The sequence below is a fragment of the Macrotis lagotis genome, chromosome 3 (genome assembly GCF_037893015.1).
Source record: "Macrotis lagotis isolate mMagLag1 chromosome 3, bilby.v1.9.chrom.fasta, whole genome shotgun sequence".
Lineage (NCBI taxonomy): Eukaryota > Metazoa > Chordata > Mammalia > Peramelemorphia > Peramelidae > Macrotis > Macrotis lagotis.
The window spans coordinates 52,561,736-52,587,657 of NC_133660.1; the positions used below are offsets into that span (position 1 = coordinate 52,561,736).

A 25,922-nucleotide genomic window follows, 5' to 3' on the forward strand; every position below is an offset into this window, starting at 1 on the left:
GAGCAGCCTTCTTGAAATGGATGGTAATTAATCATGGGTAAGGCCTTGAAAATGGGGTCTGGGTGGAGGAGAGAAATGTGATATATTCTGGATATTCTCTTTTCCTGTTAATCACTAAACATCCTTTGTGACACAGATTCCAATACTCTATAAAAAATCACAATCAAAACGCTTTATTTGATTTTGTAAGACGTGCCTCTACTTGAACAAGGCAGTCAGCCATGTCCCACGTCTGTTTGCAGCTCCTTCCTTAGCTTGTTTTCTTTGCTTGCATACAGGTGAACAAGAAGCAATTGCTCTTCATGCTTAACATTGCTGAGCCACTCCTGACTAGTGCAGAGAGGCTGGGTAAGGGTGCTAGCCCCCAGCCCCCAGCTCCACAAGACCCTTTTCTGCATCCTCTTCCTTTTCCAAGAAGTGCTCCTCAAGAAGGCTGGCGCTTGATGCCATAACTCATAAAGTGGTGCTGGCCAGGATGACATCCAAATGCCCTCCTCAATAGAGGGGGTTCAGGTCCAGAGCAAGCACCCACAACCAAGCCACCCTGCCTGATCCTCGCCTCCTGCTCCTGTCCAACAACGGCAGAGCCAGCACAAGTCTGCCAGCTTTCTACACCAGTGAAGAGGCTCTATCTCTCCCTATACCATAATCACCCATCCCTCTGCATCTCAGCAATGTAGTGGGGATGTGCTTACTTCCATGGAAAGGGCTCTTTAGATAAAACTCTATCCCCTAGAATCTCAACAAATGGACTGAAAAATTCAGCAAAATTAGGTTGAACTGAGACTACTTTGATGAACTAGCCTGTCATCTGTACAATCACACATCATTTCTTCTGGCAAAGTAATTCCATTACAGTCATAATATAAAATTTGCTTAGCTATTTTCTAATCCTTAGAATAGCAGATTTCATTTTTTTCTTTTTGCTATTATGAACACTGATTTCAAAAATATTTTTATATAGATAGGTCTTTTCCTCCTTGTCAATAAAATGCTTAGAAATCATAGCAGCAAGTGTGAATGTTTTTATATTTTTTGTAGTAAAATTCTGATTTGATCTCCAAAAAGATAACAAAATTCATATTAGAACAGATGCTTAAGAGCAAGCCTAAATGACCACTTTTCTAAATCACTGGATAATTTCTATAGTGGGCATATCAAGATTTCATAATTTTACATGCACCTTATGAGAATCAAGTTTTATCATCCCTGGTGCAATGGAAAGAGTGCTGGATCTGGAAAGAGAGGATCTAAGTTCAAATCTAAGTCCTGTGTGACTTTGGGACAATCAGGGGCCTAGGATGTAATCTGGACTAAACATCACCTGCATGTGTGCTCTTGGGTAAGTCATTTATCATCTCCAAGCTGTTTTCCTCATCTCTAAAATAAAAGTGTTGGAAATATTATTCAAACCCCCCCAACCCAAAATTCTATTCAAAGATTCATTTACAGATTTTCACCTTTTTTGAGTCCTTGTAACTACAGCTATTCATAAGAAACTATTCACAAATAGCCATAATGTATATTAACAATTATTTGTAAAATCAAAAGAACTTGGAATTGTATGGTGAAGGGTCAAAATATTTTAAAGATAAAGAAAAACTGAAGACCATAAGGAATATATGCACCACACCTTTAAGATGCTTGATTTATGTGTTTATTAATTGATCAACATAGGTAATTTGCATTAAAATAGTTGATCAGTTGATAGGGAAACTCATTTCTCAGAACCCTGAAGATTACATTAATTTCTCTTACAAAATGATTTGGTTAAGTTGGGAAGATGACTACTTAGGATTCAATGTTGGAACATGAAATTTCAAGGTAAAAATAAAATGACTGAAAAAAGTTGAATGAATCTCAGATGGTAAATCTGATAGATAAAGAAAAGGAAACTAAGACCAAGAAGTTATGTGACTTACCCATGATCTCCTGCTTCTTTTTACCTCTAGTTCTCAGGCCATCACTCTTTTGACAAGGCTTTATTGCTGCTGTACTAGATTTTACTACCTAATTATAGATCTATGAATTCAAATATTATGTTCCTCTACAGAATCAATTAGTGAGCCCTAATTTCCTTATGGGGCAGGTTAGGTGAGGCAGGGCAGAGAATGCAGGGCCTAGAATCAGGAAGAGCTGAGTTCAAATTCAGTTTCAGACACTTACTAACTATGCAATCTTAAGCAAGTCAATTAACCCTGTTTGTCTCAGTTTCCCCATCTGTAAGATGAGGTGGAGAAGGAAATGATAAACTCACTTCAGTTATCTTTACCAAGAAAATGGCAAATAAGATCTCGAAGAGTTGGATACAACTGAAAAGACTGAACAACCACAATTTCCTTATATTAATAAATGTAATACTCACAATAGAAATAAAGTATAATATCTTGCATTTTTATGGCATTTGTGGTAGGAGCAACAACTGTTTTATGTGTGTTGGGCTGTTTTTTTTTTAAAGAACAGGGAAGCTATATGGCTTCCTTTCAGCCTTAAACATAAAAGTCACAGCTCAGGGGACCTGGTATCAGAAACTTTACCAGTTTTTGCTGCCTTCCTGATCGAGTTGTCTGCTATGTTAAGTAGTATTTATTTCAACTTTATTGTATTTAAAAAATGATTCTTTTAACTTATTAAGTTGATTTTATTTATAACTCATAGCACCATTTTAAACTTTGAATCTAATTTTATTAACATTCATTTTTAAAAATTCTGAATTCCAAATCCTTTCCCTCCTTTCAGACCTTCATCCCCTCAAGGAGAAGCCATGCTATACTATACTCATCATAGATACAAAGTCATGCAAAACATATTTTCATATCATTCATGATTCAAAAAAACCCAAGAAAAATAAAATGAAAAAATATGCTTCAATCTGCACTTAAGAGTTCATTAGTTGTCTCTCTGGAGTGGATAACATTTTCCATCATGAACCTTTTAAGCTTGTTATGGATCACTGTATTGATTGGAGTAGCTTAGACTTTCATAATTGATCATTCCTACAATACTGACATGCTGCATTGTTATGCTACCTTGATTTAGAGGAGGTCAATAATAGTGCCACATGGTTTACTAAGCACTTTTGTCAAGAGTGGAACAAAACCTGGCTCTGTGGTCTGAGGTAATGTACTCAAAACCTATCTTAATGATTTTTTTGTCCTGTCACCTAAGCCTCAGTTTTCTCATTTGTAAAATGGAAGGAATTGGATAGCATGTCCTCCCAAGTTCCTTCTAGTTCTAGATTTTCTAGAACCCAACAATGCAGGCATTCTTCCCTCCTGAAGGTTTAAATGTCAGCTGTTTTCTCCATTCTTTCCTCCTTGTTTGTATAGATTTCTACTTGTGCACTCCAATTATGTGAGCTAATCTTCCTTGTTCAAGTTTCCCCAATATATTCTTTTTTTCCCCTCTCTTTCTATTCTTCTTTTAAGATCATAAGAATATAAGCAAAACATTTCATTTTACCTTTGTTTAGTCTCTTATGATTCATTTACTATTTCCACTTTTGTATTTGTACTTCAAAGTTTTTATGAAACTCTGGTCTTTTTTATCAGGAATGCTAAGTCCTCTACTTCATTAAAGATCCATTTTTTACCTGGCCAGATTAAACTAGGTTTGCTAGCTAAGTTATTCTTGGTTTTAAGTTCGAATTTCCTGGAATATCATATTCTAAACTCTCTATTATTTTATAATGGTGGTGGCTAAATCATATGCTATCCTGACTGTTTCTTGGCTATATGCAGTATTTATTATTTGACCAGAAAACTATTGAGTTTGGCCACAATTTTTTGTGCATTTTGGATTTGAGGATTTCCACTTGCTCTGTGATTTTAACAGATAATGGCCAGTTTTCTTGAAATATGATAATGTAAGGTTCTTTTATGACTTTTTTTAGTCATTACTTTAAATAGTACAATAGTTCTTAAATAATCTCTCCTTGATCTGTTTTCCAGATCAAGTATTTATGTTGAGTTTTTCTAACATTTTCTTCTATTTATTTTGTTATCATACTTTTAGATTCATTAGTTTTTACTTGGTCCATTCTAATTTTAAAGGAGTTATTTTCCTTTGAAATGTTCTGCACCTCTTGTGCCTTCTTTCTTTTTCCAGTTCTTTCTTCTAAGGCCCTTATTTCTTTTCTATTTTTTCCCTTGGATGTACTCATTTAATTTGTAAAAAGGTTTCTAAAAACTTTCTAAAATATTCTTACTTTATCTCTTCCAAAAATTCTAGCTGAACTCGTGCCCATGCTGTGTTTTTCATTTTGAAGATGTTTTGAAGTCATTCTTTTGATCTGGGTTCATATCCTAAACATCCCCATAACTAGTAGATTTTATTGGGAATTTTGTGTGCACGTGTGTGTGTGTGTGTGCGTGCGCGCGCGCGCATTCCTCCAATCTACTTTTTACTTAAGACTTTATGTTAGGTCCAGATTCTGCTGCATACATTTGGAGGAAATATCTGGGCTGGTCTTATGGCTGTTTTCTTCATATAATCAGGGAAAAATCCAGGACAAAGTTGGATGATCACTGCCCCCTTCATAGAGCTCGGAGAGTTCTGAATGAGGATTTAGCAGCAAGCCTATGAAATAGCTTCATTTAAGCTTTCAGGAGACTGCTGCTGGCTCAGTCTGAAAGAGTTAAAGGTTTCCCTATGTCTAAGATTCCAGTCCTATTGATTCTGGAGGCTTCTGACCAGGCTAAGCTGGAGTCTGCTCCTGGGATCCAAGTTACACAGTTGCTGCTGGTTTCTGAACTTATTCCTTGTTTGGTGCAAAGAAAAAAGGTTCAAGGGTGCTTCTCCCTCCCCAATGTCACAACTGGGCAGAGAATCCCCTCCTCAGGCTACCTTGGATCTATAGCCCAGGACTGGGAAGTGAGTAACAGAGTTGCCAGCTGACACAAGTTTTGGTCCTCAAAACTAGATGGTTCTTAGCAGCTTCTCCTTGTGTTGGATGGTGCCTATGGCCCAGGTCCATAGACCTCCTATCCATCTCTCTAGGCTGATCTGGGCTGGCAAAATATTTCTAAAGCACTTGAGGTAGTGAAACAGACATTTTGAAAGTATTTACATTTGTCTTATTTATGGGATTGCTTTTCAGGCCACAAAGAAATTATTTTTGGAAACAGTATGGAAGATGGTGGGGTAAAGGCAGCACTCATCTGAGTTCTCCAAATTCACCTCCAAACCACTTTTAAAATCCAAATGGATTCTGCAGTGGCAGAACCAACATAAAGGTAGGGTAAAATAATTTTCCAGTCCAAAACAACTTAGAAGGTCAGTGGGAAAGGTCTGTCTCACTGGGGCAGACTGGCTATCATAAGCTATGCCCCAGCAAACTAGCAGCAGGCCTTGGGACTGGCTGAACTGGCAGTGAGAACTGGCAATTGAGGAGCTGTCATCAACCGGGGAATGGCTGAACAAGTTATGGTATATGAAACTGCTGGAATACTATTATGCCATAAGAATTGATGAGCAGAATACTTTCAGAAATACATGGAAAATGTAAATGAATTGGGCAGAACTGAGAGAACAATGTGCATAGCAATAGCAATACTGTATGATGTTCAACTTTGGATGACTTAGTTATTCTCAACAATACAATGATCTAAGACATTTTAAAGGACGTATGATTAAAAAAAAATGCTATCTACCTCCAAAGACAGAACTGATAGAATTTTTTTAATGTGTTTTCTTTCACAACATGACTAATATGGAAATATAAATATCCTTTCCATAGCTGTACCTTAGGGAGAAGGAAGGGAAAGAGGAGTGGGAGAGAATTTGGAATTAAAAATTTTAAAAGGCAAATGTTAAAAATTGTTTTTATATGTAATTGTAAAAAGTAAACTATTAAAAAAGAACAGGCAATAGAGATTTCCTGGTAGTAAGATATGGTCTTATACTACCATTCCTAATAGAAAACTACTGGGTATGTGTGTATGTATGTATGTATGTATATGTGTACATCCACTCTCTTTCTATACTTTCTATACTTTCAACTCCACTGACAAAGTGTAAGCATACCAGTAATTCCTGAAAGAGTATATAACACACCTTCATATCTGTGGCAAAGGCTGAAAATTCTGGGCCCAATCAGAAGAACATACTCTCTCTTCCCTTGAAGATGAACTTTCTTGAGGACAGGATGGCAGAAAGGTATCAACGTTAGAGGTGATGGACACAATCTGAAGTCATTAGTGAGACTTGCCACAAATCTAGTAAGGAAGATCATCAACTTTTCCAAGTCTAAGACAAACAACATGGAGAATCATGCTCTTTCAAAGTTATCTGCAAATCTGACCTACTTTTAAGTTTGTATAATAATGGATCAAGTAAAAGCCTACACAAATATATTGATAAGTTTAGTATGTATATTCTACACGTTGCATTTGCTTATATATTCTTGAACATATAGACAAAATTTTAAGAGAGATTCGGCTGGCAGGATCAAGTCAATCTTGTTAGGATCAATAAAAGTCTGCCATTTAAACATTTAAAGAATAACTTTTATTGCCCCTTCATTCATTTCTTATTTATAAGATCTACAATGCCATCCTTGCCTGCATGTAGTAACTTGATCAATTTCTTTAACAATTTGAACAATCAAGTAAACATTGGTAAGTATGGGGTAGTATGCTAAACACTGGGGATACAAAAGAAGCAAAAGACAGTCTTGAGGAACACTCCAGACACTAAAAGCTCTAAAATTAAGTAGCGGTTGGGGAAGTCTTCCAGTAAAAGTTGGGACTTTAAGGAGGCCCAAGAAGCCCAGGAAAGTTGCTAGGCAGAGTAGAGCAGGGAGAGTATTCTAGGCATGGAGAAAGCCAGAGAAAATGTGTGGAGCTCAGAGACAAGTGTCTTTTAGGTAGAACAGCCAGCAGGACAATGTCACAGGCAACAAAAGGTACAGGGGCTGGATTATAAAGAGCTATGAATGATAACAACAACATTTTGTATTTGCTCCTAGAGGCAATGGAAGTCACTGAAGTTTAGCTAAGCAGAGTGTGACATGCTGCTAAAATATGCTTAAAGTAATGTTTGGAGGGTGGCTTTATGACAATAAAATTTTCTTTTTTTAGTTTCTCTCTATATAATAAAAACCAAGATCTAGTAAAACAATCAAATTGGTTGTTTCTATCCTACATACTGTTTAAATTTCTGCTCATTCTAAAAGCAAATCTTCTTTGAAAGTGTAAAAATGACTTTAAAGATCTTCTAGAGTTTAGGGGGAGTCAGTGATCCTGTTTAAAATTTTTTTTTGATAACTATCAAAGTAGTTGATTTCCTGAGTACTTTTGGGGTTTACATATATTATTCAGAGAAGGGGTCTACAAGCTTGACCAGTGAAAGTGGTCCATGATAACAACAAGGTCAAGAATCCCCTAATCTAGTCTAACTCATTTATTTTCCAGATAAGAAAGCTGATACCCAAAGAAGTTAAATGATCCCTTAAAAGTCATTTTATTAAGGCACTAGTCAAACTCACCTCATGCAGATCAAAACATTCCTGACTGTAGGCACAATGAATTAAATGTAATGGGGAATTAATTAACAAAATAAATAAAAATCCAATAAAATGTATAAATCATATTTGAAAACTAAGTCAATATGCAGCTCACTTGACTGGTTATTGACACTACTTCTACTTGAGTTTGATTCCACTGATTAAAAGAAGAGATTCAATTGTTTTTCACTAAATAGCATGCAAGAACCAAGCTTGGTAGATTAAAAAAAATTCTGCAGTTTTATGACATTATTAAACAGAAAGTACCTCCTTTAAAATAAAATTCTTAAGGCTACCATCTTTCAAAAAGAGCTAAATTAGTCCACTTCATTTTAACAATACCGAGTCTGCACTTGTATTCCAGAGAATAGCTTAGAAATGTTTATACCTGCATGTGGTGTAAAGCTAAACCATGCCCCATTTGTGGCCAACTTGCAAAGAACTCATTGAACTGCCTATTTTCAGGAAACCACACTGAAAGTTTTGATGCATAAGACAAGTTCTCCTCAAGTGCATTCATCTTTGACTGGGCTCCATAATTAACAGTTTCTCTGACTCACAAAATATGACAGACTGAACGAGGTACTATATGTAACAAAACTCCCAACCAAATTCTTCTGACAAACAGTGGTAAACTAAAGTCCTAATTCCTACAACAGTGGTTTATTGTTTATCAACTTATTAAAAAGATAAACTGAATTATAAAATACTACAAAAATATACACTTAAAAACAGAATAGTGGAGGAAATAAAAATAACAGTCCCTTAAAAATGTCTGATCTGTAAAATGAGCAGACATGCTAGTAACAAATCCTAACAGGCTATCACCAAAGGAAATATCAGCAGCTGAATGAACCAAAACTCATTCCATGCATTTCAGAGTATTCTGGCTGACAGCATGATTCAATCACTTTCAAAAATCATAAGAAAACAATCTCCTTTTATAACAAATTAGGGACAAACAGAGACAAGAGTGAGAGAGACAGAAAGAGGTAGAAAAAGAGAGACTATTTGAACTATATTAATGATTTTGTTATATATGAATAGCATTTTGGCCCAGTTCAGGACCATGTATAGCCAAGTTCCCAATTACAAGCTGGGTGAATTTCCAAAGCTTATATGTAAATCACTTGTTTGCCTCCTCTTCCCAGCAGATGGGTGGACTCTAGGTACAGAATAGGACAGCCAACCACAGACATGATCAAAGTCTTGGTCTGTTTTGTCTTGCACAGTGACTCTTAACCTGCTTTGTATCTTTTACCTTATTAGTAGTCTGGTGAAGTTTCCTTCTTGGAATAATGTTTTTAAATTCATAAAATAAAATCTATAAGATTATAAAGGAAACTGACCAGATGGAAATAAAGATGTAATATTTTTTCCCATGTAAGTTTGTGGATTCCCTGAAATCTAACCAAGATCCCAGGTTAACAACCCTAACTTAATTATATCATTTTGTTGTCAGGGATGGTTATATTGGGGGGAAAGCTGGGGAAGTTTACTGGGAAGTGACATTGATGGAAAAAAAGCATCACTAAAACATTTATTTTTACAATCAGTTGTTTAGAGCTTCCCATTTCCCCATAGAAACAATGTTATAAATGGCAATTCTCCAGGTCAGTTCTGTGCACGCTTATTTAACCCACAGTGCAGTAAAAGAACTGTGTTAATATAATTCTGATTACTTAAAAGTAGGGAACATATGAGTAGGAGGGAAGAAGAGATAAAAGAGCAGGAAAGGATCTGATTCTCTTATTCATGGTGTAGGGAATATGCCAAGCAATATTTTATAATTGATATTCTCCACCATCTTTTCTGCATCTATCCCATCATCTTATAACTAACTTAGACACTACCTCCCAAATTCCTAGTTCCCTCATGTTACCCTGAAATCCCTAACACAATGCCTATTTTCAAAATGATTTGAATTTTTCTAGTTAACTCATCTTGGCCAAATTTCACAAACTCAGTTAAATATTAAGAAGCGGGCAAACTAAGAAAGAAAAATCACTCTAAGGCATGAAATTATCTTCTCTTTAACTTTCCCAATAGTATTTATATTTTAGTATATAGCTTTTACATTTTATTATGTTTAGTATTTACATTTTAACATTTTTCACTTTGCAGATACCTCTATAAAAAAATTCCACTGAATGAGATCCAGACTGAACACTCTCTGTTGACAAAGAAAAACAATTAAACAAAAATGAATCTCATACCAATTGATATCTGAAGATATTCATATCTATCTATCTATCTATCTATCTATCTATCTATCTATCTAGCTAGCTAGCTATCTATCTATCTATCCATAGAATGTCTTGTTCTGGCTGTCTCTCTCCTTTCATGATATTCATTATTTGTCCTTTGAAATCCATCATGGTTTTTCAGTCACTCAGATATTAGCTTCCTTTTCCTGTCCTTTTTGTAATTCATAGCCCTGGTTCCCTTCAAAGCCTTAAGACTTACCCAGCCTACATTCAGTTCTGAAAGCCAGACCCCAAGGGGTTCATTTTCTTTGCTTGGCTCAGTTCTCCCAAACTCCCTAAGAATTGCTGCAAGAAATGTAACAAGTCAAGGATATAATTTTTGTCTAGGTTCTCTAAAATTTAGGTAAAACGCAGTCCATCTCTCCTATATAAGCACATTATGATATGAAAATTAGGTAACAGAATGCTTTTATTTCATCTCAGAAAATCTATATAAGATAATACTCACTGAGCCCAAGAATAGAAGAAATACATAAAATTCTCAAAAATAAATGAACTTAGAGGTGCTCCTGGATGAACTTTTCTGGCTATAAGGCTGGATTTTGTCATCATGCCACAAAACTCCTTCTCTTCTATACAGGAGAAGTTGGTGTTCAGGCAGGTTCTCTAGTTTCTACATGTTGACCTCTGCTGTGTTTCGGCTATAAGCACCCCTCTGCTGTTCTGGATGGGGAAGAGGAAACCGTGGAATCCCAGGCTACACCCCAGGAATGCACAGGTTCACTGTGCTGCACACTGATGTTGCTTTTCAAAGATAATAAAGTGAAGAGGTTGCTTTCATAGACTATGGAGCAGGGGAGCTTCTCTAGCAAGCATACTGCTAGCTATAGTAACATCTACATTGTGTTCCAAAGGGGCTTAACAAGTAGTAACTTATTTGATCCTCACAAAATCATCAAGAGGCAGGTGCTATTAATATTAACCCTATTTTAAAGAAGAGAAAACAGGCTGAAAGGTGAAGTGACTTGCCCAGGGTCATATGGTTAGTAAGTATCTGAGGCAGCCAGATCTCTCCACTGGACCAACTGGTTGCCCAGATCCAATCAGCTAATCATCTTAGAGTCAATCCCAGTCTTGGGGAATGTCTATGTTTTCTAAACAGGGCTCCAGAAGGGCATGATCTCATTCAAAGCAAAGTGCCCCTCAAATACTTCCAGTCAAAATGTCATATACTGATTTTTCACTAGGTTGACTGGGGACTGAGCAAGTTTTTATATAGGGGACTAATCAAGTTTTTATATATTCACTTAACGTTTTTGAAGTCCTTGTGGTTATTGTTATTAGGTTGTGCTTTATTTTGCTCTATACCTGCATCTGCATTTTTTAAGACAAAAGACATTTTTAAAAAAATCCTTAAATAAATCTCTAATTGGTAGAATCTTGAGGTTGTTCATACAGCTCAATTGAAGGCCCTTTTTTGGAAGATTGGTTCTGCCTAGGAGTTTGCTTTCAGGGTTGAATGCTTTATGACAGGGTTGCTTTGGACATGTATTACTTATCTCTGCTTCTGAATACAGACATCCTTCAAAAATCTTCAAGTTTTTTTTTTCCACAACACTCTTGGGGTGGTAGGAGCAGAAATTCCATGAATGTGGGATGGCAGAGGTTCTCCCAAAAGGTTTAACAACCACTATCATTCACATACCTGGATCTAAAACCTTCTGTAATTAATTACCCTTCCTTTCTTTCTTCTGTCTAGCCAAGTCCAAAGCCCTGTCTACTCTCTGGTCTGCCACAGGCCACAAACACATTCACTACAAAGGCTGATAATCAGTTCCTATCTGCTCAAGCTCGCAGTTCTTGAGTTCCATAAGGAAACTTCATATTCACTTTTTCTCATAGCAACCTTCTCCATGCTGGAGATGCAGAATCACTGGAAGTCAGATTAGGAGGAAATGAGCAGGAAGGCAAAGGCTTTTTAAATTAAATTTGGTAGTCTAAACAGCATGTAAATACATTCAAGGGCTGAAAAGGACTTAGCAGCAGAAAGACATTAGGAATCCCGGACCAGCCTAGAGACAGATAGTGAGAAACCAGAGTTGTTGGGAATAATGGTTAATTGGGGGATGAGGTGAAAGGGAGCTTTGCCTCAGTAAAGAGGCTGAAGAACATTGATGATCTTTCAGTTCAAATTCAATCTATCATTTCAAAGATAAGTAAGAGAGGAGCCACTAAGCCAGTAACAGGACTACTGCTCTGAGGGTCACTTGAACCATGAGGCGAGCATTTTGCATTACCCACATGTTCACTTTTTTTTTCCTTTTTCTTTCTTCCATCCCCCTTTCCTTATCCCTTGTTTTTTTGGTCCCTCTGTCTTCAGGAGTACCCCAAAACACCCACTTAGCACTGCTTGATCCTCTTGGGGGCATTTAAGGATAAAGGAATTGCTTTTGTCTTATATTTGGTTGTTAGTCTAAATTGGTAGAATGTTTATAACAAAAAAATTATCAAAATAATCACTTCATATAAAATTATCACTTCAAATATAATATCAGGTTCTACAGAAGTTGATAGGACATTGGAAAAAATCAAAGAAATTCTTGATAAGAACAAAAAGGAGAATTTTCTTTCCTTTTTTTTGAAAAGACAGATTTTAATTCACAGGTTTCAAAAGTTCACAAGTTACTGGTTTGGTTTCTTAGCAAGGTAAAGAATTCTTAAAATAATACATTTAAGCACAGAAGAACTTTGGTCTGGGTAGAACAGCACAATTAAGAAAGGGAGGGAAAAGGGAAAGGGACCAGCCAGGAGACAGTGACTGAGCGTGGATTAACATGGATCCAGCTGCATGATGAAGGTGGTGGTTCAGTCTGGGGATGATGCTCCCCAAGAGCAGGTTGACCTCCAAAGGAGAGGGGCAAGCTGGGATACATGGTAAAGAAGTGCATAGGGGAGTGAGAGGTTATTTGGGGAATTATGCTCCCTCAGAGCAAGCTGATCTGAAGGAAATCAAGAAACTCAACTGAGTGAGCAAACTTTTAAAGAGGACTTGGAGGCAGGTAGCTCAGAGCAGAGATGAGGTAATTAGGTTATTTGTGCAGAGACTTAATCCTTTCAGACTAAGGTGGCATCCATTGTTTAGTTCCTAGAGGCTTGTTTTGTGCCTGGGCACTGGGATTCACAGGAGTCCTTCCTTGCCAGTTTGGGGCAAGGTACTTCACTAAAAGTTCATTGACTTCCATCTTATAACCTGGACAACTGGTTAGTGGGATCAGTGTAAATGGAAGGTATATGGTTGATGCAAAGAGAATGGAATAAAGAATACATTTTTCCTAGCATTTCCCCTACTTCAATTTCTTACAGGTACTTTTATACTCCTTGTGACCATATATTCTTTTCTCTGAGGCTCTGCTTAGATTTCTTGCAGCATTCTTTTTCTTCTTTCTCTTAAGCCATAGTAATTCTTCATTATGTTCCAGCATTTTCATCTGTTTGCCTTGATTCATCCTCAGCCTTGACTTCTCTATTGGACCTTTGTACTTTGGTTATTCTTTATTCATCTCATTTGGTAGGTTGACAGGTCATACTTGGTCCTTGATATTGTGCCTAACACCAGACTCAGGCTTCTGAGAATTTCTGTTTTAGCCCTGCTTCCTGATGACTCAACATGGCTTTTATCTTTGGTTCTTCTTTGTCTCCTCTATTCTGGAGTTAACTCCTTATTGGGAATCTGATAAGCTCTAATGACATACTGTTGACTACTGATAAGCTAGTCTCTTTTAAGATGCCAGCTACTTCTCTTTCCGGGTGACACCTGGACCCTTTTCTTCTCAGCTTCTGCTCTGGGTTATTGGGTCTATCCTGTCTCCACTGAGAATACCTAGTGACAGCTTCTGTGAGTTTGCCCTGCCACATCCATGGTTACCCTAGGTTCAACCATAGTGATGGAAAGGGTGGGAAGCAGACCAAACCCAGGTTGCATCAATCCCGAGGACACTAAATAAGAATTCTGTCAACTTGCCTATGCTGAGAAGCAAGTCTTCTGGAGTCCAAGCTAAATGCTTTTCTGGTCAGGGAATCAAAATGATGGCAAAGAAAATGTTATAAAAGGCTTGGTAATACTTAGTCCAGAGTGATTAAAATGGTTTGTATTAAGATATCATAATAAAATGGCACCCCCCCTTCATGGTGGGAAAGAGGGGCCAAAAAGAAGAATTTTCAAGGGTATTCTGGGGGGGGAGAAGGAATGATCTCTCTTTAAGGATGCAGTCCAGATTAGGAGCATTTTGGAAAAGCAGAATGTATAATACATACATATATATATATATATATATGTATGTATTTCTAAGGAGCATAAATTATATATATATAGATATAGATATATATATATAGATATATATAGATATATATAGATAAAGAGATGATAGGCAAGAGTCCTTAATATATCATGTCTGGGTCATGGACTTGTTGGGCAGTATGGCAGGATGGTGAAGTCTAAGGACCCCTTCTCTGAATCATGTTTTTATTTGCAGACACAAAAATAAAATACTCATGTTACAAAGGCAAATTAAGCTGAGATCAATTATCAAAATATTAATAAACAAGTCCCCAGATCTTATTTTAAGAACCTCTGCCTTAGGGCTAACAAGTAATACTGGGATGCAAGGATGATAGTAATCATCCTTTTTAGGCACAAAAAATTTCTTTAGGGAGCTGTGATTAGATGGTTATAGTTTTCTAGAAACTGACAGGTAGGTTTGATGGATTTAAAATGGATTAGATGGACTTAGATGGATTGAAATCCTAATGAATCAATCCAATTCCTTCTTAAAGATGAGGAAACTGAGGCCCAGTGACTTGACCAGTGTTACCCAGGAAATAAAGCTTGTAATTCAAAAAGAGGTCTTCTGATGTCAAGTCCAACAGTCTTTCTAGTACCCATCAATAAAATGAGAAAAATTTTATTACTGGGAGAAATGAAAGGCCCCGGGGGGGAGGGGGGAATCTCTCTATGAAAAACTATGTGCCTGCCCGTGCACACAAGAACTCCTAAATGGTATATTCATATGAGTGCTTGCTTAATTTGTATTTCAAATTACTCAATATTTATTTCACAACCACATGTATGAGGGGAAGTAGAAAAACAATTTTTAAAAACATTGGAAATAAACTGGAAATAGGCAAAGGAAGTTTTCCAGTTTCTAATTTAAATGTCAAATCAAACCAAACCAAACCCCTAAACTTGCCTATTTCCATGAAATGGGGCAAAAATTCCTGAGGAAATCACCCTATTGAAGACTGGCCATTCCATACTTAGTGATCTTGATCACATGAAAGCAGACATTAATTATGGTAAAGTTCCAAGAAATAATAAAAAAAACTTTAAGCTCTTTTATTTAGTTCTATTATTTTTTTTTTTTTTTTAGGTTTTTCTGCAAGGCAAACAGGGTTAAGTGGCTTGCCTAGGGCCACACAGCTAGGTAATTATTAAGTGTCTGAAACTGGATTTGAACCCAGGTACTCCTGACTCCAGGGCCGGTGTCTATTATGTTTTAATAATAACATCAACAAATTAGTTTTCTATATGCTGTTAGTACTGATGCATGATGTTAAGTATAGAAAAGCTTGTTGGAAATTTATAGGTTGGCAAAAATTGTTGCGGATTTCAATAATATAGACATCTTTAAGGAAGACTAAAATATCATTTAATTTCTTACTAATCTCAACCCTGTGAAGATAGACTATAGCCATTTAAAAACAGTTAAGATTGACATAATCCTCAGAAGAGGAAAAAGCAAGAAACATACAGGAAATGTAGAAAACTGAAACAGCAGGAAATGGTATATAGTGTTCCCTGTGCGGTGGGGCGCTGGTGACAAAGACAGTAAGACAGAGATGCTTTTATTTCAATCCCACTCCCTTTTAAATTTCTTACAACACCTTGCTGAAAAGCATATTCTATAATAGAAGAGAAAGATGAAAAAAAAGTCTGAAGTTATTTAGGCTCCTTAACAAAATTATTAAGGATAGGAAAATACAATCCCTGAGCCCAATTCAAAAGTCCTATTCAAACAGTGGATCCCTACCACTCTTTGACACTATTGTGCTCTAGGAAAAAGAGAAAATCATATATGAAGAATTTACTATGTGATAACCACTGCCCTCCAGGAGCTTACATTCTGATGAGAAGAGACAGTAAATAAAAGGGAGCTGGAAAGAATGGGAGGGAAAAAATGTAGGGGATATAAGTGATGGAGAGATCTGGAAGACCACAGAGTTAGTCAGCTGGGAGTAAAATGAATAAGGATGAGTCTTCTCTGGAAATGGTGGCCCAGGGGAGGGAGTTATCAGTTGTGAGAATGGGCCTGGGGAAGCTATTTTTCCATCCTGGTGGAGAAGGTAGGTGGAAAAATTAGTGGAAACTCCAGAAAGTAAATAGGTCAGGTAAACATAATATCTAAGAATGAGGAAGAACAGCCAAAATAAACAGAACAATCTGATAGAGGTGAGGCAATTTTGAAGTCAGTAGATTTTCAATCTCTCTCAAGGAAGGGAAAGATAAAGAATGGTGGGGAGGAAACCATTACTAAAAAAAGACATCTAAAACTGTTGACCAAGATGTTAATTATATAAGACCAGGTCTGCAGTCAGGAAGAACTGAGTTCAAATTCTGCCTCAGACACTTACTAGTTGTGTAATCCAGTTTGCTCAGTTTCCTCATCTGTAAAATGAGCTGGAGAAGGAAATAGCAAAGCACTTAGTATCTTTGCCCAGAAAACCCCGATTGGGGTCACAATTGAAAAGATTCAACAACACATGCAAAATATTGTGGTGTTAGGGGAATACAGAGACCACTTGCGCTCTCAAATTGCTCATCTACTAACTGGGGGGTATGGGGGTAGAGAAGATTTCAGTTCCAAGTCAAATGGATAAACTTAGGGTAAAGTAGCAAAGTAGATGGATCTTTAATGTTATTTACATTGATAAAACCATTTTCATTTCTGACCTTACACTTCTCTAGGCCAGTCTAGGAGGTGTGGCTGCTGAGAAGGGGGATATGAGGGGCAGAGAGTGCTTGGGGGCACTGAGACTCCTGCAGAAGCAATCACCATGTTCTGTCTCCATAAGGGCTGAGGATTTCCTGTGCTTCTCTCCTTCCCCTGCTGAAAGGTGCTAGAGACCAACCATCACACATTGGAAGATGGTGGAGGTGGGGAAAAGGGAATGGACATTTTTTGTACCTCCTCTATGCCAGGGCTGAATCAACTATTATTTATTTTTAATTTCAATTAGGTCCTCACTATAGTCAGACATTCCTTTGATTTCTTTTTTAGTTGGTCCTCTAACCCATACTAATGTAGATTTTCTAAACTCTTCAAAATTCCCAATCTCTCAGCAGAGGTCCTCATTTAATACTCTGCTAAGAAACCAGGTCATTTGATCTGAGTTCCCAAGGTGAATCTTAAGTCTCTTGCCATTGCCCCCCCCCCCATTCTCCTCCTTGACTTTAAGCAGATGAAGAGGGCTCCTTTTTCTTTTCAAGGCCAACCTTCTCCCCAAACTCTTCTCTCTAGTCACTCAGCTACCATTCTAGTTCAGAACCTCATAAACTCTCACCTGCATCTTGTAAAATAGCCTTTTAACTAGTCCCCTTTGTCTCAAGTTTCTCTATTGTCTCCACTTTCCAACCTCCAAAGAGCTGCTAAAGAGAACCTCTCAAAACTGGTCATGTCACTTTCCTACTCAGTAAGTCCCCCTGCTCAGTGCTGAAACGGCTTCATATATCTTTAGCCTAATTATATACTATTCCCTTTTCATTCATGCTACAGTTGACCAAAGATGACTTTCTTGCTGTTCCTCACACCTAATATTTCATCTAAAACTAAGATTTGGCAAGACTCGTTCCCACCTAGAATTACTTCTTTTCTTCACCTCCACTTCTAAGAAATCCTGGTTTCCTTTAAAGTTCAGCCAAGATTCCACTTCCTACATAAATCCTTTCCCAGCCCCCAATTTGCTAGCACCTTTCCCCAATCACACGCCCTTGTCCATATTGGGTATATACTTACATGCATTTGTGATTCTCTTCCCTGATAGGCAGTAAACTCCTTGAGGGCAGGGGCTGTTTCATCTTTGCCTTTGTATTCCCAGGGTCAAATATAATGCTGAGTAGATGATAGACACTAATTAAATGCTTATTGACTGAAAAACACTCACCTTAAAACAAGGTAAACTACATCTATAGCATCTCTTTTATCTCTTAATTTAATAACCCCTTCAAGAAAAGAAATGAGGTCAATCTGAATTAATACTGCTTTCTGATAAAGCCATGGCTTTATCATTATTAGTGAGGTTGAGTGTTTTTTGTTATTGTTTTTGAAACCAATGTCTGTTATCAATCTGTGTTTCTTCTTTTGGATGTTAGGTCTGCTTACTGTACTTATTCACTGTGGGTTGAATTATAGAATTTCTAATAGTTCTTTATTTAGTCTATATGATGCTTTTTGTCATTATTTGGGATAAATATTTTCCTGATCTATTTTTTTTTCCTGTTCTAATGTTGTCTTTTTTTTGGGGGGTGGAGTTTTAAAAAAATTTTCACATGAGTGACCCTTGTTATTTTAACACCTGCTCCAAGCTCTGCTTGGTTTTATCTCTATTCTGTAGTGGTGATTTTTGCCAATTGATTCCCTTTCACTTACTTCCCTCCTCTCTTGGGCTTCTCTTTCTGGATCTGATTCCTTCCTTTATTTCTTTGCAACTATAACAATCACATTTTCCCCCTTTTATAGAGAGCTGATAACTATGAGTACTTTGGAGTAGTTCACTTTCTCAAAGCAATTTCTCCAACAGGAAAAATAGATTATATATCATTATGAACAATGTTTGTTTACCACAATGCATAAATGCCTAAAGCTAGAAGAAAATTTTTTTTCATGCAAGAAGTTGTGCAACATAGGATGTAGATAAATATCCAGTTAGCAATAGACTTTTCCTGTGTAGAAATGGTGTCAAAACCATCAAGGTTTTTTGAGCTAATGTCTACAAAATGACCTAAATTCAACCTGACAAGGATAAGAGAAAATTCTCCTAGGATGGTGAATGCCTAATTTCCATTGTGATTTTTTTTTTATTTGTTAAAGAAGACATATCTTTTCATGACCAGGGTGAGAAAGGATTTCAGCCATGTGTATAAAAGAGCAGCACTGCTTCGTGGACAGGATGACTCCCAGCTGAGAAATCTGGATGTGGAGCTGACTCGGCTAATTGGGAAGTGTGCTGTCTTCCTGTGCTGTGTAACTGGGGTGATGGCAAGTCTGCCAAGACATCAAATGTGATGCCAAAAACTATATCCCATTCTGCCCTAAATTAAAAAAAAAAATGCTGAACTGATGTTTTTGAATTAATATCTTTAATGATTTATTATAAACAGGATGTGTATGTATGAGTCTGTAAATGGATTAGATAAGAATCTTTAAAAAAGAGTATCATGTAGTCAAAAAGTTAGAAACTAGTATGCCAACAACATATTAAAATATTAAGTTAGCATCATTAATGCTTAAGATATATGGTTGTGTCAGCTTTGCTTTCTTGCCTGTTTTATCATCTCTATTACTGTGGACTAATTTCTTTGTACTCTTAAAGCAAATGGTAGTATAATTGTTAAGATGAATGAAGTATCTTAAGATGACCTGGCAGGAAGAAAGTTAGAGTATAAGCAAAGTGGTTAATATGGAAAAAAACAAGAGGAAACAGAAAGAGATCTAATAGGTCTCCTCTCTTTAAGGATGGAGAAAGGGAAAGCAATAGACAGAAATTGTTTTCTAAGTGCAACATCTTCTCAAATAGAAAGTAGAAGATCATGATAGAAGAAAACTGTGACTAAATGAAACTTAAAGCAATTAAATCACTTGAACCTGCATGACAAATCTTTCTCAGAAAAAATTATAATGGAAAATTAACTATAAATCAAAAGGTAAGTATAGAGGCTAAAATAATCTTTAATTTTTTTAAAGCAAGGAAAAGCACTCAAAAAGGAATGTGGAATAGACTAAATATGAATGTTAATCAACTAACATTTAAAGGGTAGGTGAGGCAAAGACATGAATGAGTGTGCTGTTTAAAGAAAGATCACAGGTAAGTATTTAGGGATGTGCTGAAGACAGAAACAAAGTATATTAAGACAATGTTAAGGCAAAAATCACATAGGGTGAATGTGCAGGAGAGAGTAGCTTGAGTTGAGGACTGAAGGAAGCCTGTATCAATAAGAAGTAGAGTACAAAATCATGGAGGTGATAGATGGAAATATTTGAGGAATAATAATAAGGCCGGTAGAGATAGATTGCAGAGCATTCAGATGAGAATAATGTATAAGAAAATTAGAAGATAAGAAGGGGGCAGTTTGTGCAGGATTTTAAATGTTTAATGTTTAAAATATATGATCAAAAATTCTGTCTTTTAATATTATAAAAAAGGAAATAATTTTTTTCTTATAAATATTGAAGTTGATAGTAATTTTGAGGAAACAATATTTTCCCCATAGCAAAAATAAAACAACCATTTATAGAGCCTTGAAATTTATAGACTTTTCTCCTCCTCCTCCTTATACCATGGAACTCTATCTCCAATTTATAGATTAATAAATTGGAAGCTTAAATGACTTGTCCAGCTCATGTAACTAGTTAGTGGCAGATCCAGGGCTCAAATCTAAATCTTTTGACAATGAGTTCAGTGTTCTTTCCACTCTTAATATGCTAGCTACTTCTCTATGAAAATGAAAAAAAGGTAGAAGGGGCTGAGAGAAGAGAGAATTTGTTCAAAACCAAATCAATCCTCTGGCTAGGGAAAGGATTTAATTAAATATGATAAATTAATCTATAATAAAATGTGAAAATGGTCTATGCATTGAGTACTACATGAGAAAGGAACTTATAAGCTTTTTGCAGAATTAAAACTATATTGCTTGCTGATTACAAACAACAACAAAACTTAAGTGAATAAAATTCCTAATCATATATTTAAATTATTCAAGCTTTCTTAATGTAACCACAATGATCTTTGGAGTATCCCTATCAAGCAAGTTACAACCAGGGCAGATGCTCACCAAATGCATTCACCAGTGCCATGGAGTAAACAAAATTCATCAAATGGAAGGCAGATCCCCTAAGGATGATGAGATTCTCTCAGTATATAATAAACATAATGTGTCTTTATCACATTGTGCTGGCTACTCATCAAGTCCTGGAATAAAACAGTCACTCAAAAGAGTAAGCCTATTACTTCACACATTAAAAAAAGACTACAACATGCAGTGGTAGGGCAGAAAGTCTAATGAGTTAGTCTAGGGCACTTCAGTAGTAAAGAGAGCTAGACCTAGAGTTGATCAGAAAGAGGAAAGCAGGCTGGGCCACAGGAAGGCTGCCTCAGGAGATGGTGTGCAAACTGGTCAGCCCTTTGTTTATGACACCATTCTTGTTGGGCTGCAACTTAAGAGTAGACTGAAGACACTTTCAAATGACACCCTGTAGAAAATGGCATAGAGGTTGAAATGATCCAAATGCTCCCTGCCAGAAAACCTTATTTTTTTTTTTAAAAGAACAATATTCTCCTGGTGATACTCTGAAACACAGAACACCATGATCTCAGAAGAAAAAGATTCATGGTAGAGGCAGCTAGGTGGCACAGCGGATGGAGCACCGGCCCTGGAGTCAGGAGTATCTGAGTTCAAATCCGACCTCAGACACTCAATAATTACCTAGCTGTGTGGCCTTGGGCAAGCCACTTTAACCCCATAGCCTTGCAAAAAAAACCCCAACTAATTAAAAAAAGGTTCATGGTGAGGTTTAAGTTTTTTTTTGTATAATCCTGACTGTGAGTGTACCCCAAATCTCTTTTCAGAACCTTTCTCTTCTCTCATTACACTCTCACTTGGTATCCTCATCAACTCCCAAAGATTTGATTATCATTTCTAAAAAGATGACTCATAAATTCATCTATCTACTCCTGGTCAAGCTCCTGAGCTCTAATTTCATGTCACCAACTGCCTTTTTTTTTGGATATTTCAACTGGTTGTCCTACAGGCATCTCCAATGTACTATGTTAAGAACAGGTCAAAATGAGTCTTTGACTCCTTCCCCCCTTAAAAACTGCCCCTTCTCTGGATTTCCCTAATTGTGTGGAGGGCACAGCCTATCTTGAAGACATCCAGTTTTTCAATTTCACCCAATATATCCAACACTTTCTAATCCAATGTATCCAACATTATTTATCTCTTCCTCCACAACTCTTACATCTGACCCCTTCTATACATCCACTAAGACCCTACCCTAATCTATGTTATTATTACCTCTTGCCTGGACCATTGCAATAACCTCCTAATCAATCTTCCTGATTCAAATCTCTTATTTCTCTAATTTATCATACACACAGCTGCCAAAATGATTCTTCTAAGGTGCAGATCTGAATATATCACTATACTTGTCAAGAAAATCCAATGGCTCCCTATTTCCACTAGGATCCAATATAAATTGTTCTGCTCAATCTGACTCTAGTTTACATTTCTAAGCTTATAACATACTATCATCCCTTCTTCCTTTCCCACTCAAATCCACTTAAACTAGACTTCTTATGGATTCATACATGGCACTCCTTTCTTGATCTCTGGATGTCTTTGACTGATGTCTGTGTCTGAAATGCTCTGCCTCCTCACTTCCAGTCTCCTTTAAAATTAGCTCAAGAGACACCTTTTTTTTTAAGGCTTTTGCAAGGCAATGGGGTTAAGTGGCTTGCCCAAGGCCACACAGCTAGGTAATTATTGAGTGTCTGAGGTCGGATTTGAACTCAGGTACTCCTGACTCCAGGGCCGTTGCTCTATCCACTTGCAGCACCTAGCTGCCCCCAAAAGACACCTTCTAAATGAGAGCTTTTCTGATTCCCTTCCCATGCTACTTCTGACCCCATGCTACACACACACACACACACACACACACACACAACACACAGTCTTCCTTAGTAGAGTATAAGTATATTGATAGCAGCAACTAATTCAATGTTTATATTTCTAGAGCCTAACATAATATCCATATAGTCAAATAGATGTTATCATTTTTTGGCAGGCAGGAAACAGTCATAAAAGAAATTCAAGAAGATTTATGATCAGAAAAGAATGTGGGTATCTGTGTTCATATATTTTTGAAAACTTTTCTTAAACTTTTCTTTTTTTTAATGGACATTTATTTTCTTTCTCTCTCACTTGATCATTGTGAGGTGGGAAGGTGGGGAAGGTGGGAGTGGAGGAAGAGGAGAGGTATAGGAATTATTGTAATAAATAAATACAATCGAGGAAAAGAAATTCCCATTAACTATGCCAAAAATATACATTTCCTTCTGTCTCTTGAGTTCATCATCTCTCTGTCAGTCGTTGGTTCTATGGAATTATAGCTGGTCATATATAAATATATACATATATATATATATATACATATATATATGTATATATATACATATATATATATGAAATCCTCTTCCTTTTATTTGAAGAGAAATGATTAATCTTTCTATGGTTCCTATAAGATGATGCATTCCGTGACCCAAAGACTTGCTTAAAGAAAACAAAATTATTTTTACATGTAACTTCCATCTCCTTGAAACAATTAACAAATTCAGCAAAGTAGCAGGATATAAAATAAACTCACATAAATGATCAATATTTCTATATATGAATAATGAAGCCCAAGAGCAAGAGATAGAAAAAGAAATATAGAGTTGCTACAGTAAAAGTTCTTCTGGCTCTGTCACTTTGCTATATTAGTTTATACAATCTTCCCAAGTTTGCTCTGAAATCATCCCTTCAGTCATTTCTTTGGGCACAATAGTGTTCCATTATATTCATCTGCCATAAGCTGTTCATACATTTCCCAATTGATGGACATTCCTTTAATTTCTAGTTCTTTTTTTTTTTAGGTTTTTGTAAGGCAAACGGGGTTAAGTGGCTTGGCCAAGGCCCCACAGCTAGGTAATTATTAAGTGTCTGAGACCGGATATGAATCCAGGTACTCCTGACTCCAGGGCCAGTGCTTTATCCACTATGCCACCTAGGCACCCCTTCTAGTTCTTTTCACAAAGAGAATGTATATTTGATATTTTTTTTTCTTCTCCTTGTAGTACTGGCCTAGTACTGGCATTATTGAGTAAAAAGTTTATTTGGGGGAGAATAGAGAGAATAATTCAGAACTCTGCAATAATGTGCCTACTTGCCCATATTCCCTTAATGCTTGTCATCTTTGCAAATTATGATAGGTGTGGGGTGAAATTTCAGAAGAAATAAAATTATCACTTTTTATAGATGATATGATAGTTTCCTTGGACTTGGGTAAAGATTTGGACTCAAGATAAAGATTGTGACATTTATTCTTTGGATGTAGACAATACAAGAAATAATTTTGTTTGATTAGTTATATTTATTACAAGGAATTTTTTATTTTTCCAAGAGGGTTAGGAGAAAAAATTAAGTTTTATCAATTAAAAATTAATTTCTTAAAAAATGTTATATTCATGGTTTTTCCTCTTTAGTTCTAATTCCTCTTTCACAACATGATTGATATTGAAATATGTTAAACACAATTTTACATGTATAACTTTTACCAGATTGTTTGTTACCGATGGGAGGGAGAAGAGAGGGGAGGGTAGTAGAAAAATCTGGAACTCAAACTTGCAAATGGATGAATGTCGAAAACTACCTTTGCATGTAATTAGAAAAAAGTTTTTTTAAATGTGAAAAAAATTTATGTTCAACTCCCAACAATTTTTAGATATTATGGAAGAATGTACAAGTGAACGTGATATATTCAGATTAACTTGAAAGATAAGGAATAAGTCTTAGCTGGTTACAACTTGATCAATTATTAATGACAATTAGAGCTCAAGATGTTGGAAACAATGAACAAAATACATTAAGAAGAGGCTACTGGTTACTAAAATCTTAAAGAGGAACCAAGGACAAATTATTCCAAGTCCTTGAGGCCTATGTATTTAAGCCTCAATAAAACACAAGTCTTTCAAAATAAGGGATTGTGTGTATGCATTCAGGGGGTGTAATTAGAAAAAAACCAAAGAATCTGTAATAGTTTTCATTATGTACACTGCTGAGTAAGTGGAATATATTCAATCATGGAGAAGGATAGATGGGTATGGAAGTAACAGGAAGCCTACCACATTGCCATATTTTTACATAGTGTTGTTGCAAGGATCAAATGAGATAATATTTGTGAATCGCATGGCCCAGGAATGCCCGACCCACAGTAGGTGTATCAAAAGTGTTTATTTCCTTCCCTAAGCAGTACTTTCAAAATGTTTCTAGGAGACAATCTTATCCTACTGCTGGTGGGATGGAAATCATCTTTCTCTGTACTCTTCCACAGCAACCTGTGTGTACTTTTCTTTCTCTCAGTGACCATGAGGTGACTCTGAGGTCCTCTCTGGGTCTGACCAGTCATGATTTACACATGTTGAGGGTAGAGAGACAAGGCTGGAAATGAAGCAAGCTGTGCTAAATAAAAACCAGTCTCAAATACATTTGGTGCACTGTGACTTTAGAATATTTTTCTCTGGGCTAGAAAGAAGACATGGTGTCAAGTTAATTTTACCCACAGAACCTGTGAAAAAGCCCTGAGACAAAGAAACCAAAACAAAACTTATCAAATGAGCATTCTCTAAATTATCAGAAGATCTCTCACGCAAGCCCTTCATTTCACACATCAAGAAATGGAGACTACCCAAGGCTCAGGGATTCTCTCACAGTCACTCAACTGGACTCCAGGTTCGCTTCACTGTCCTTCACAACTCCCTCAATTTGATCTTGGTGATAAAAATAAAGATGATAAACAGCTGAAGAGTGCAAAGTAGTGACAAAATTAAATTTTCTCGATTTTGAGACAAAATTTCTGTTAGATCAGCATTTGTATCAGTTCCCCTCCCATGAGTGGATGGTGACTCTCTATTGCAAGAGTGCAGACCAGACCTAAAAAGCTCCTGCTCTTTATAAGGCAGGGAATTAATCAAAGCAGGAGCTTTGAAGGGACTTGGACAAAAACAGATTTTTTTTTTTTGCCTTCAGTTATTCTTATTACTGCTTCCTTGGGGCATTTCCTTTTATTTGACTGAAATAATTGTTGCTATAGATGAATCTGATGCCCCAAGACTGGACTAAATGT

General features: G+C 36.6%; 1 protein-coding gene across 1 annotated transcript in view; it reads right to left on the reverse strand.

Annotated features, from left to right (window-relative positions):
- The window catches only part of FAM241A (family with sequence similarity 241 member A), a 72,755-nt gene that overhangs the window by 16,290 nt on the left and 30,543 nt on the right, over positions 1 to 25,922 (reverse strand). Inside the window, exon 2 of the mRNA XM_074228703.1 lies at positions 6,055 to 6,133. Coding sequence (XP_074084804.1) covers positions 6,055 to 6,133 — 79 coding nt within the window. The remainder of the gene's footprint in view (positions 1 to 6,054; positions 6,134 to 25,922) is intronic.